General features: G+C 53.3%; 1 protein-coding gene across 1 annotated transcript in view; it reads right to left on the bottom strand.

The window, feature by feature from the left end:
- The window catches only part of CCDC22 (CCC complex scaffolding subunit CCDC22), a 32430-nt gene that overhangs the window by 1522 nt on the left and 16666 nt on the right, over positions 1 to 14242 (bottom strand). The window contains exons 11-16 of the mRNA XM_089679614.1: positions 13985 to 14101; positions 12776 to 12877; positions 7944 to 8051; positions 5692 to 5787; positions 3486 to 3545; positions 1447 to 1521 (exon numbers count right to left, since the gene is read on the bottom strand). Of these exons, the coding sequence (XP_089535740.1) occupies positions 1447 to 1521; positions 3486 to 3545; positions 5692 to 5787; positions 7944 to 8051; positions 12776 to 12877; positions 13985 to 14101 (558 nt within the window). The remainder of the gene's footprint in view (positions 1 to 1446; positions 1522 to 3485; positions 3546 to 5691; positions 5788 to 7943; positions 8052 to 12775; positions 12878 to 13984; positions 14102 to 14242) is intronic.

Consider the following 14242-nt stretch of genomic DNA (forward strand, 5'->3'; position numbering starts at 1 on the left):
TGTGTACTGTAGTGAAGGCGGGGCCCGGGCAGCGCGCATATAGCAAAGGCGGGGTCCGGGGGGAGCGCATATAGTGAATGCGAGCGGATATATCCGCTCCCCCCGGACCCCGCATTCACTATATCCGCTCTCCCCGGACCCCGCACTCACTATATCCGCTCCCCCCGGACCCCGCACTCACTATATCCGCTCCCCCCGGACCCCGCACTCACTATATCCGCTCCCCCCGGACCCCGCACTCACTATATCCGCTCCCCCCGGACCCCGCACTCACTATATCCGCTCCCCCCGGACCCCGCACTCACTATATCCGCTCCCCCCGGACCCCGCACTCACTATATCCGCTCCCCCCGGACCCCGCACTCACTATATCCGCTCCCCCCGGACCCCGCACTCACTATATCCGCTCCCCCCGGACCCCGCATTCACTATATCCGCTCCCCCCGGACCCCGCATTCACTATATCCGCTCTCCCCGGACCCCGTATTCACTATATCCTCTTTCCCCGGACCCCGCATTCACTATGTCCGCTCTCCCCGGACCCCGCATTCACTATATCCGCTCCCCCCCGGACCCCGCATTCACTATATCCGCTCCCACCGGATTTGGGGAGAGCGGATATAGTGAATGCGGGGTCTGGGGGGGAGCGGATATAGTGAATGCGGGGTCCGGGGAGAGCGGATATAGTGAATGCAGGGTCCGGGGGGGAGCGGATATAGTGAATGCGGGGTCCGGGGGGGAGCGGATATAGTGAATGCGGGGTCCGGGGGGGAGCGGATATAGTGAATGCGGGGTCCGGGGGGGAGCGGATATAGTGAATGCGGGGTCCGGGGGGGAGCGGATATAGTGAATGCGGGGTCCGGGGGGGGAGCGGATATAGTGAATGCGGGGTCCGGGGGGGAGCGGATATAGTGAATGCGGGGTCCGGGGAGAGCGGATATAGTGAATGCGGGGTCCGGGGGGGAGCGGATATAGTGAATGCGGGGTCCGGGGAGAGCGGATATAGTGAATGCGGGGTCCGGGGAGAGCGGATATAGTGAATGCGGGGTCCGGGGAGAGCGGATATAGTGAATGCGGGGTCCGGGGACCGGGGTCCTGACGTTCTTTGCTCATTTCCAGTTCCCATAGAGCATCTTTAAAAAAATTTGAGGCCAATTTACTAAAACTGGGGCACTCAGAATCGGGTGCAGCTGTGCCCGGCAGCCAATCAGCTTCTACCTTCAGCTTGCTCAATGAAGCTTTGACAATAAATCCTGGAAGCCGATTGGTCTCTATGCAGAGCTGCACCAGATTTTGCACTCTCCAGTTTTAGTAAATCACCCCCTCTGTGATTTGAACCCGAATCTTTTATTGTAGGACTACTGCAGATGCTCACAGGAACGGTCGCTGAGGAGCAAACACTTTTTCTATAGCCTTTGCAAACACGTGGCTCATAACTCAAATTACCTGCTCCTCCAAGTCTCGGACCTCCCTCAGGATAGTCCCCGTGTCCTCGATGGTCTGAATGAGCTGACCACAATTCTAAGGGAAAATAAAGAAGAAAATGAGGGGAAGGGGGGGTGGTAAAACACATGAAATACAGACCTGATGTCACCATAGTGTTAGCTGTAAAGATGAAGCAGCCTGTTTACAGAGCTCAATAACTCAAGCCCAAATTTATGTAAAGATGATATCATCCCTTACAGGTGGGCTCCATCCAATGTGAGCTAAATTCTGCCCCCCCAGAATTCTTTGGTAGTCTTCAGATGTCAGAATGCCGTGCACACGGTCCAGGCATCCAGTGCCTGAAGCAGCAAAGCCACCCCAAAACCTCAGTGACCCCCCACCATGTGTGACTGGAGGGACTGGAGTCTTTTCTTTAACCACTTGCCCTCCAGAGGATTTACCCCCCCCCTTTCCAGACCAGGCTATTTTGTGCGATGCGGCGCGGGGTTACTTCAACTGGCAATTGTGCTGTCATTCTGCTCCTTGACTTTGCTTAAAAAAAAAAAAATCCCAATACGCGTAAAACTACCTGGTTTACGTGAAAATTAGAAGCAGAATCCCAGGTGCCCCCGCTCTAGGCGCCGAATCCCACGCGCCCCCCGCTCTAGACGCCGAATCCCACGCGCCCCCCGCTCTAGACGCCTCATCCCACGCGTCCCCCGCTCTAAAAGCCTCGTCCCAGGTACCCCGCTCTAAAAGCCTCGTCCCAGGTACCCCGCTCTAAAAGCCTCGTCCCAGGTACCCGCTCTAAAAGCCTCATCCCAGGTACCCCGCTCTAGAAGCCTCATCCCAGGTACCCGCTCTAGAAGCCTCATCCCAGGTACCCGCTCTAGAAGCCTCATCCCAGGTACCCGCTCTAGAAGCCTCATCCCAGGTACCCGCTCTAGAAGCCTCATCCCAGGTACCCGCTCTAGAAGCCTCATCCCAGGTACCCGCTCTAGAAGCCTCATCCCAGGTACCCGCTCTAGAAGCCTCATCCCAGGTACCCGCTCTAGAAGCCTCATCCCAGGTACCCGCTCTAGAAGCCTCATCCCAGGTACCCGCTCTAGAAGCCTCATCCCAGGTACCCGCTCTAGAAGCCTCATCCCAGGTACCCGCTCTAGAAGCCTCATCCCAGGTACCCGCTCTAGAAGCCTCATCCCAGGTACCCGCTCTAGAAGCCTCATCCCAGGTACCCGCTCTAGAAGCCTCATCCCAGGTACCCGCTCTAGAAGCCTCATCCCAGGTACCCGCTCTAGAAGCCTCATCCCAGGTACCCGCTCTAGAAGCCTCATCCCACGTACCCCGCTCTAGAAGCCTCATCCCACGTACCCCGCTCTAGACGCCTCATCCCACGTACCCCGCTCTAGATGCCTCATCCCACGTACCCCGCTCTAGAAGCCTCATCCCAGGTACCCGCTCTAGAAGCCTCATCCCAGGTACCCGCTCTAGAAGCCTCATCCCACGTACCCCGCTCTAGAAGCCGAATCCCACGTGCCCGCTCTAGAAGCCGAATCCCACGTGCCCGCTCTAGAAGCCGAATCCCACGTGCCCCGCTCTAGAAGCCGAATCCCACGTGCCCCGCTCTAGAAGCCGAATCCCACGTGCCCCGCTCTAGAAGCCGAATCCCACGTGCCCCGCTCTAGAAGCCGAATCCCACGTGCCCCGCTCTAGAAGCCGAATCCCACGTGCCCCGCTCTAGAAGCCGAATCCCACGTGCCCCGCTCTAGAAGCCGAATCCCACGTGCCCCACTCTAGAAGCCGAATCCCACGTGCCCCGCTCTAGAAGCCGAATCCCACGTGCCCCGCTCTAGAAGCCGAATCCCACCTACCCGCTCTAGTAGCCGAATCCCAGGTACCCGCTCTAGAACCGAATCCCACGTGCCCCGCTCTAGAAGCCGAATCCCACGTGCCCCGCTCTAGAAGCCGAATCCCACGTGCCCCGCTCTAGAAGCCGAATCCCACCTACCCGCTCTAGTAGCCGAATCCCACCTACCCCGCTTCCATTACTGTTTTCTTACCTCGTGTAAGGCAGCCAGATATTTGTAGGCCTTTCGGACTGGTTCATCCTTCTTGGCATCCTGCGCAGAAAACGTTGGGTGTCACAAACAGGCCACACTGAAAGGTTTAGAGACCCACAAAATGTGCAATACCCCACAGAAAACATTTTTAAAAATGACATCAGCTGTGGACGTCTACCACCACGCTAGCCAGACACGGTAGGAATGTTGTCCAATTCGTGGTAAATCAGCCGAAATCCCTGTTGGCGACACCCGGGCTTGACAAATTTCGGGTGAAAACGGTCATCCAATAAGATGCAGCCACTGTCTGGGTGTTCTGATGGCCGCAAGGGGTCGGCGGGGGTCGGAATACAACAGCCATCAGTTTAGCGCACATTGGAGGGGATTCGTGGATTTCTCTCGTGCAGCCCAGATAGCCGAGCTAGAAAGGAATCGATTTGTGCAAAGCTGGCCTTACATGATAAACACAAAATAATCGCTGCCCCGGCAGGGGTCTCCTTCCTAAACAAAGGGCCAGTTAGGGGGGCTGGACTGCGGGAAGTCAGAGAAGATGTCCTGGCGTCACTGGGAGTAAACGATGCCCGATGTTTGGAATTAAGGGAGGAATAGCGCCCCATCGTTGGTGTCAGTGGGAGGAATAGCGCCCCATCGTTGGTGTCAGTGGGAGGAATAGCGCCCCATCGTTGGCGTCAGTGGGAGGAATAGCGCCCCATCGTTGGCGTCAGTGGGAGGAATAGCGCCCCATCGTTGGCGTCAGTGGGAGGAATAGCGCCCCATCGTTGGCGTCAGTGGGAGGAATAGCGCCCCATCGTTGGCGTCAGTGGGAGGAATAGCGCCCCATCGTTGGCGTCAGTGGGAGGAATAGCGCCCCATCGTTGGCGTCAGTGGGAGGAATAGCGCCCCATCGTTGGCGTCAGTGGGAGGAATAGCGCCCCATCGTTGGCGTCAGTGGGAGGAATAGCGCCCCATCGTTGGCGTCAGTGGGAGGAATAGCGCCCCATCGTTGGCGTCAGTGGGAGGAATAGCGCCCCATCGTTGGCGTCAGTGGGAGGAATAGCGCCCCATCGTTGGCGTCAGTGGGAGGAATAGCGCCCCATCGTTGGCGTCAGTGGGAGGAATAGCGCCCCATCGTTGGCGTCAGTGGGAGGAATAGCGCCCCATCGTTGGCGTCAGTGGGAGGAATAGCGCCCCATCGTTGGCGTCAGTGGGAGGAATAGCGCCCCATCGTTGGCGTCAGTGGGAGGAATAGCGCCCCATCGTTGGCGTCAGTGGGAGGAATAGCGCCCCATCGTTGGCGTCAGTGGGAGGAATAGCGCCCCATCGTTGGCGTCAGTGGGAGGAATAGCGCCCCATCGTTGGCGTCAGTGGGAGGAATAGCGCCCCATCGTTGGCGTCAGTGGGAGGAATAGCGCCCCATCGTTGGCGTCAGTGGGAGGAATAGCGCCCCATCGTTGGCGTCAGTGGGAGGAATAGCGCCCCATCGTTGGCGTCAGTGGGAGGAATAGTGCCCCATCGTTGGCGTCAGTGGGAGGAATAGTGCCCCATCGTTGGTGTCAGTGGGAGGAATAGCGCCCCATCGTTGGCGTCAGTGGGAGGAATAGTGCCCCATCGTTGGTGTCAGTGGGAGGAATAGTGCCCCATCGTTGGTGTCAGTGGGAGGAATAGTGCCCCATGGTTGGTGTCAGTGGGAGGAATAGTGCCCCATCGTTGGTGTCAGTGGGAGGAATTGTTCCCCGTCATTGGTGTCAGTGGGGGGAATAGTGGCCTGTCATTGGTGTCAGTAGGGGGGAATAGTGGCCTGTCATTGGTGTAAGTAGGGGGGAATAGTGGCCTGTCATTGGTGTCAGTGGGGGGAACAGTACCCCACCATTGGGGTTAATTGTAGGAATGGTGTCCCATGCTTGGTGTCATTGGAAAGGCTCCTGCAACTTTCCCAGACCCCAAGGACAGGTGGAGACTTTAATAAAATCCCGTTAACGGTGGAGCGTTCCGGCCGGCGAGTCGTCATTTATTTTTGGTGTCCCAAGTGAATGGACTATTTTAGGTTTGCTCGTTGTCCCCGGAGGACGATACGTTTTCAGTTTGCCTGTTATGAAAGTAAAAAGTGACGGTTTGCCATCACCAAGTCGGCTGGCCTGTGGTTTCCCGCATATTCCTGGAACTACGACAAGAATACACAGATCTACGGAACATAAAAATACTCGACCTTAAACACGAGCTCGTCGGTGACCACAAACGTCCGGTCCACTTTTCCTGTTAAACTGTTTATTTCCTTTTGCAGTTCTTTAGTGTCTGAAAGGATCTGAAAACACACAGCGATGGAAAAAAAGGAAAAAAAAAAAAAAAGAAAAAGAAAAAAGAAATTTTTTTTATTAGTTACTAGTTTGGTTTAACATCTGAGCAGTCACAACACGGGCAACAATGGACATGGAAGAGTTCATCTCGCACCTCTGAAAGGGTTACTAAACCCACCGCAGTGACATCAGTCTGTAGATGCAGTAAAAGCAGGGGCCTCCAAACTATGGCCCTCCAACTGTTGAAGTACTACAAGTCCCATCATGCCTCTGGGAGTCTTGCCTGTGGCTGCCGCAGTCTTACTAGGCCTCATGGGACTTGCAGTTGCTCAACAGGGCCATAGTTTGGAGACCTCTGCCAGTAAAGCATACTCACTGTGGAACCTAAGGGGTTAATCCTCTTTTTTTTTTTTTTTTTACACACAATGCAGTTTGATCCTGTCTTCTCTGATCCTCCCCTTCTTCCAGTGACCCCCTCATCTCCTGATAAGACATATGGTGTGGAGTCACTCTGCACATGCTCAGTTAAGGTGTGTATTGCTAGAGAGGTTTTTCTTCTTCTTGGGAGAGTGCATGTGATCAGTACAGGACCAATCAGCACTGTCCAGTCAGGGGTTCTGCATCCACGCAGAGCAAAATGAAACCTCCTCCTACAAGCTTTAAACCAGTGCTCTGTGAATGCTAGGCTCCTGGGTTTCGTAACACTTTAAATCGGTGCAAATCAGAGACCGATACAGAGACCGATTCGAAATATAAATGTATTGATAAGCTTTAACCAGTGCTCTGCTGGACTCTGATAGAAGTCACAAGACTGCTATATACTGCTGATGGGAAAAGGTATATTCCCGGACACAGTGAACGCGGGGCCCGGGGAGGGCGGACACAGTGAACGCGGGGCCCGGGGAGGGCGGACACAGTGAACGCGGGGCCCGGGGAGGGCGGACACAGTGAACGCGGGGCCCGGGGAGGGCGGACACAGTGAACGCGGGGCCCGGGGAGGGCGGACACAGTGAACGCGGGGCCCGGGGAGGGCGGACACAGTGAACGCGGGGCCCGGGGAGGGCGGACACAGTGAACGCGGGGCCCGGGGAGGGCGGACACAGTGAACGCGGGGCCCGGGGAGGGCGGACACAGTGAACGCGGGGCCCGGGGAGGGCGGACACAGTGAACGCGGGGCCCGGGGAGGGCGGACACAGTGAACGCGGGGCCCGGGGAGGGCGGACACAGTGAACGCGGGGCCCGGGGAGGGCGGACACAGTGAACGCGGGGCCCGGGGAGGGCGGACACAGTGAACGCGGGGCCCGGGGAGGGCGGACACAGTGAACGCGGGGCCCGGGGAGGGCGGACACAGTGAACGCGGGGCCCGGGGAGGGCGGACACAGTGAACGCGGGGCCCGGGGAGGGCGGACACAGTGAACGCGGGGCCCGGGGAGGGCGGACACAGTGAACGCGGGGCCCGGGGAGGGCGGACACAGTGAACGCGGGGCCCGGGGAGGGCGGACACAGTGAACGCGGGGCCCGGGGAGGGCGGACACAGTGAACGCGGGGCCCGGGGAGGGCGGACACAGTGAACGCGGGGCCCGGGGAGGGCGGACACAGTGAACGCGGGGCCCGGGGAGAGCGGACACAGTGAACGCGGGGCCCGGGGAGAGCGGACACAGTGAACGCGGGGCCCGGGGAGAGCGGACACAGTGAACGCGGGGCCCGGGGAGAGCGGACATAGTGAACGCGGGGTCCGTGGAGAGCGGACATAGTGAACGCGGGGTCCGGGGAGAGCGGACATAGTGAACGCGGGGTCCGGGGAGAGCGGACATAGTGAACGCGGGGTCCGTGGATCAGTTTGGTGTGTACTGCTAGAGAGTTTTTTTTTTTCCCTTGGGAAAGTGCATGTGATCAGCACAGAACCAATCAGCACTGTCCAGACAGAGGTCAGGGGCTCTGCATCCTCCTAGAGCAAAATGAAAAAAAACTCCTCCTACAAGCTTTAAACCAGTGCTCTGTGAATGCTAGGCTCCGGGGTTTAGTAACACTTTAAATCGGTGCAAATCAGAGACCGATACATAGACCCATTATCGAAATATAAATGTATTGGCTCCTCCAAAAACGGAGAGAATGAAATCTCATGTGTGACATTTTCGTGCCGGGACTCTGAAACGAACATTACCTTGGTGATTTCCTCCTTTTGCTTCTTAATATTGCTGACAATCTCCAAGATGCGCTGGGTGTAGGCGGCTCGGGAGACCTCCTTAGGAAGGGATTCGTACTCAGACACCTGTAAAAAGGAGAAAAAAAAAAAAAGCATGGCCAAATGAATTCTGAAACTCCTGGGCTGGACGAGGAGCTCCACAAGGTCAGTAGCCCCACATGGAGTTCTTTTTTGGGAAGGCAAGCCTCGTTGCCCTCAAAGAACCAGGGAAATCCAACAGGAGCTGCGTGCCAAGCTGGCTCTGACAGGGGATATCCAACAGGAGCTGCGTGCCAAGCTGGCTCTGACAGGGGATATCCAACAGAAGCTGCGTGCCAAGCTGGCTCTGACAGGGGATATCCAACAGGAGCTGCGTGCCAAGCTGGCTCTGACAGGGGATATCCAACAGGAGCTGCGTGCCAAGCTGGCTCTGACAGGGGATATCCAACAGGAGCTGCGTGCCAAGCTGGCTCTGACAGGGGATATCCAACAGGAGCTGCGTGCCAAGCTGGCTCTGACAGGGATATCCAACAGGAGCTGCGTGCCAAGCTGGCTCTGACAGGGATATCCAACAGGGGCTGCGTGCCAAGCTGGCTCTGACAGGGATATCCAACAGGGGCTGCGTGCCAAGCTGGCTCTGACAGGGATATCCAACAGGGGCTGCGTGCCAAGCTGGCTCTGACAGGGATATCCAACAGGGGCTGCGTGCCAAGCTGGCTCTGACAGGGATATCCAACAGGAGCTGAGCGCCAAGCTGGCTCTGACAGGGATATCCAACAGGAGCTGCGTGCCAAGCTGGCTCTGACAGGGATCTCCAACAGGGGCTGCACGCCAAGATGGCTCTGACAGGGATATCCAACAGGAGCTGCGCGCCAAGCTGGCTCTGACAGGGATCTCCAACAGGAGCTGCGCGCCAAGCTGGCTCTGACAGGGATATCCAACAGGGGCTGCGCGCCAAGCTGGCTCTGACAGGGATATCCAACAGGGGCTGCGCGCCAAGCTGGCTCTGACAGGGATATCCAACAGGGGCTGCGTGCCAAGCTGGCTCTGAGGAAGAGGTTCTGCCTCAAAACGCGTCAGCCATTTGGAGGCCTACACTACCCCCCCAACAGCCACCATCTAGGGAGGTTGGACCGTGCGGTCCTTTTTTTTTTGTGATGTGCCTTTGATTTTATTCTTTTGTGAGACTTATTCAATAAATCTCATTTTTAGAAGGTGATGCACTAGGCTCATCATTTTTATGCAACTGCAAGCTGTAAAAGATTTGAGAAGAATCAAAAACGTGAAGTGACCAAGAAGCCATCATCCTCCAGGGCTGTCCTACTCCAGAACTGCAACCTACCAGAAGAACAAGGTGTTCCGTGCTCAGAGACATGGCCAAGGTAAGGGAGGCTGAATCCAGACCACCACTGAACAAGACACGTAGTTTGAAACGTCAAGACTTGGCCAAAAAATATCTGGACAGATTATTAGGCAAGTATTTGGACCTACTCCAGAACTGCAACCTACCAGAAGAACAAGGTGTTCCATGCTCAGACATGGCCAAGGTAAGGAAGGCTGAAACCCGACCACCACTGAACAAAACAAGTAGGTTGAAATGTCAAGACTGGGCCAAGAAATATCTGAAGACAGATTATTAGGCAAGTATTCGGACCTACTCCAGAACTGCAACCTACCTGGAGAGCCCAGAAGATCAAGGTGTTCAATGCTCAGAGACATGGTTGGGTTTCAGCCCTCCTTACCTTGGCCAGGTCTCGAGTACTGAACACTGAACACCTTGATCTTCTGGGCTCTCCAGGTAGGTTGCAGTTCTGGAGTAGGTCCAAATACTTGCCTAATAATCTGTCTTCAGATATTTCTTGCACCAGTCTTGACGTCTCAACCCAAGTGCCTTGTTAAGTGGTGGTCGGGTTTCAGCCCTCCTTACCTTGACCACCACTGAACAAGACACACCAGTTGAAACGTCAAGACTGGGCCAAGAAATATCTGTAGACAGATTATTAGGCGAGTATTTGGACCAAATCATCACTTTTATGCCTATTGTCCAACTCCGAGCTGTAAATTGCCGAAGATTTAAGAACCAAAACGTAAAGCGACCAGGAAGCCATTATCCTCCAGGGTTGTCCTACCTCAGAACGGCAACCTACCTGGAGAGCCCAGAAGAACAAGGTGTTCAGTGCTCAGAGACATGGCCAAGGTAAGGAAGGCTGAACCCGACCACCACTGAACAAGACATCAGTTGAGAAGTCAAGATTGGGCCAAGAAATATCTGAAGACAGATTATTAGGCAAGTATTTGGACCTACTCCAGAACTGCAAACTACCTGGAGAGCCCAGAAGATCAAGGTGTTCAATGCTCAGAGACATGGTCGGGTTTCAGCCCTCCTTACCTTGGCCATGTCTCTGAGCACTGAACACCTTGATCTTCTGGGCTCTCCAGGTAGTTTGCAGTTCTGGAGTAGGTCCAAATACTTGCCTAATAATCTGTCTTCAGATATTTCTTGGACCAGTCTTGACGTCTCAACCTAAGTGTCTTGTTAAGTGGTGGTCGGGTTTCAGCCCTCCTTACCTTGGCCACCACTGAACAAGACATGTAGGTTGAGTCCCGACGCTCTCCCCCCCCCTTCCGGTCCCGACGCTCTCCCCCCCCCTTCCAGTCCCGACGCTCTCCCCCCCCCCCCTTCCAGTCCCGACGCTCTCCCCCCCCCCCCTTCCAGTCCCGACGCTCTCCCCCCCCCCCCCTTCCAGTCCCGACGCTCTCCCCCCCCCCCCCTTCCAGTCCCGACGCTCTCCCCCCCCCCCCTTCCAGTCCCGACGCTCTCCCCCCCCCCCCTTCCAGTCCCGACGCTCTCCCCCCCCCCCCCTTCCAGTCCCGACGCTCTCCCCCCCCCCCCCTTCCAGTCCCGACGCTCTCCCCCCCCCCCCCTTCCAGTCCCGACGCTCTCCCCCCCCCCCCTTCCAGTCCCGACGCTCTCCCCCCCCCCCCTTCCAGTCCCGACGCTCTCCCCCCCCCCCCCTTCCAGTCCCGACGCTCTCCCCCCCCCCCCTTCCAGTCCCGACGCTCTCCCCCCCCCCCCTTCCAGTCCCGACGCTCTCCCCCCCCCCCCCCTTCCAGTCCGGACGCTCCCCCCCCCCCCTTCCAGTCCGGACGCTCCCCCCCCCCCCTTCCAGTCCGGACGCTTTCCCCCCCCCCCTTCCAGTCCGGACGCTTTCCCCCCCCCCCTTCCAGTCCGGACGCTTTCCCCCCCCCCCTTCCAGTCCGGACACTTCACCCCCCTTCCAGTCCGGACACTTCACCCCCCTTCCAGTCCGGACACTTCACCCCCCTTCCAGTCCGGACACTTCACCCCCCTTCCAGTCCGGACACTTCACCCCCCTTCCAGTCCGGACACTTCACCCCCCTTCCAGTCCGGACACTTCACCCCCCTTCCAGTCCGGACACTTCACCCCCCTTCCAGTCCGGACACTTCACCCCCCTTCCAGTCCGGACACTTCACCCCCCTTCCAGTCCGGACACTTTACCCCCCTTCCAGTCCGGACACTTTACCCCCCTTCCAGTCCGGACACTTTACCCCCCTTCCAGTCCGGACACTTTACCCCCCTTCCAGTCCGGACACTTTACCCCCCTTCCAGTCCGGACACTTTACCCCCCTTCCAGTCCGGACACTTTACCCCCCTTCCAGTCCGGACACTTTACCCCCCTTCCAGTCCGGACACTTTCCCCCCCCTTCCAGTCCGGACACTTTCACCCCCTTCCTGTCCAGGCCAATTTTCAGCTTTCAGCGCTATCACACTTTGAATGACAATTGCGCGGTCATGCAACACTGTACCCATATGAATTTTTTAGCATTCTTTTTGATACAGATAAAACTTTATTTTGGTGGTATTTACTCACCGCTGGGAATTTTATTTTTTTTGCTATAAAAATGAAAACGTCCAAAAATTACAAAAAAAAAAAAAAAGAAAAAAAAAAGTTTCTTATAAAATTTTGCAAATGAATAATAATCTCTTCATAAATCTCGGCCAAAATGTATTCAGTTACCTTTTTAGTAAAAAAACAAAAAAAAAACAAACATTAGTTTACAACCAAAAATTATAAATTTTTCAACATTTGTTTTTACATTTTTATTTTATTATATTATGTTTTTATTTTTAACATACTGTCACCCTAGCAGTAGGGTCACCATGGTGACACTGTACTACTTGTGGGGGGTGATGAAGATTTTTTTTTCTTTCCACACCGATTGCTTTTACACCCATAAAGGATGTAAAAGCAATCATTTCTCCTTCTCTCTGGCTGCATTCTTGAAAGAAATACTGTGTGAGCTGTGATTGGTCACAGCTTGTCACATGGTACAAGGCTGTTGTGAATGGCCCTGTACCGTGTGATCTCTGTGATCATTCACAGATTTCACAAGTAGTAAGCAGTGATGTCAGAAATGACTACTCTACATGTGATCACTGATTAGCCAATCAGTGCTCACATGATCGGGAGCTCACACAGAGGTCCGGTACGACGATCGGTGTTCTGCTGTGTCTGGAGGACACAGCAGGCACCGGAACGCGGTGCTGCGCGCTCCCAGGGAGGACGTTTATAAAAAATGGCCACCCGTCCCTGCATTGCTCCCGTTCGGCCGATTATGTACATGGGCCGGACGGGAAGTGTTTAAAGTGCAAGTTCATGAAAAAAAAATCACAATTAAAAAACAAAAAAAAACAAAAAAAACAAACAAAAACAAAAAAAAAAACGGTGAATTAACACCCTACCACCCTCCTCACCCGTGTATTGAAGAGAGAAGACAGTCTGCTTACCAGCTGCTTGTATAGCTCTTCTTTGCGCTTGGCCTCATCAGCGGCGGCTCGGATTTTGTCATATAAATCTTTGACGTCTTTCATCCAACGAGAAGACTCGTCCTGTGAAAGAACGGACCGGAGATTTTTTAGTATCTTACAGTCCATTCTTAACCACTTCAAGTCCAGGCCAAAAAAATTTTCAGCTTTCAGCGCTGTCACACTTTGAATGACAATTGTGCGGTCAACACTGGACCCGTATGAATTTAGCATTTTTTTTTTACATTTAAAAAAAAAACAAACAAAAAACAAAAAAAAAAACACAAACTTTATTTTGGTGGTATTTATTCACCACTGGGATGTTTATTTTTTTGCTATATAAATGAAAAAGTCCAAAAAGTTTAAAAAAAAAAAAACAAAGAAGTGTTTTTCTTATAAAATTTTGCTAATAAATAATCTTTCTGCTCAAATCTTGACCAAAATGTATTCATCTTTTTAGTGAAAAAAGAAAAACCTAAAAATTAGTTTATAACCAAAAATTATAATTTTTTTATATTATTTATGGGGTTTTTTTTTCCCCTTTCCCCCCCCCACAGTATACAGAACATGGAAATGCAAATATTTTAGTAAAGAAGTCTTTGTGACTTGTATCAGTGTCCAGCAGAGCACATGTTAAAGCTGGGGAGGGGCAGGCTGCTCTGTGCAGAACCGCTGCACACAGCAGGTAAGTATAGACATATTTTTTTTGTTTTTTAATTATGTCTATACTTACCTGCTGTGGGGGAAAAAAAACCCATAAATAATATAAAAAAAAAGTAAAAAAAAAAATATATAATTTTTGGGTATAAACTAATTTCGTTTTTTTTTTTTTTTCACTAAAAAGATAGATGAATACCTTTTGGCCAAGATTTGAGCAGAAAGATTATTTATTTGCAAAATGTTATAAGAAAAACACTTTTTTTTTTTTTTAAACTTTTTGGACTTTCATTTATATAGCAAAAAAAAAAAAAAAAAAAAATCCCAGTGGTAAATAAATACCACCAAAATAAAGTTTTTTTTGTTTTTTTTAAATTAAGCCTTTAGAATCACTTTTGCAAGTTTTCAGGCACTACTGACATGTATGAACCGTGTGCTGAGCGTAGGCGTGCTTCATGGTGCGTACTGACATGTAAACAAATGATGCATTCTGTATGCAGGCCAAATAATCGATTATATTAGTGGACATTGTACCTCCTTCTTTTGGTGAACCCTCCTCAGCTCTCTGTACTCTTCCACCAGCCGAACCCGATGGCATTCCCACTGACCAGCAAGGTTCACCAGCCGCTGAGTGCTGCCGTCTACCATGGCCTAGAAAAACAAACAAAAAACAAAAAAAAAAAATAAAAAATTACAAAGAAAAAAAACAAAACAAAAAAACAACAAAAAACCCCCCCACTGAATTATATAGTAACACCTTTAAACTGTGCCGGGCAAAGCAACAGATAATTA

The sequence above is a fragment of the Staurois parvus genome, unplaced genomic scaffold (assembly GCF_062004578.1).
Source record: "Staurois parvus isolate SC_StPar_1 unplaced genomic scaffold, SC_StPar_1.0 ptg000228l, whole genome shotgun sequence".
Lineage (NCBI taxonomy): Eukaryota > Metazoa > Chordata > Amphibia > Anura > Ranidae > Staurois > Staurois parvus.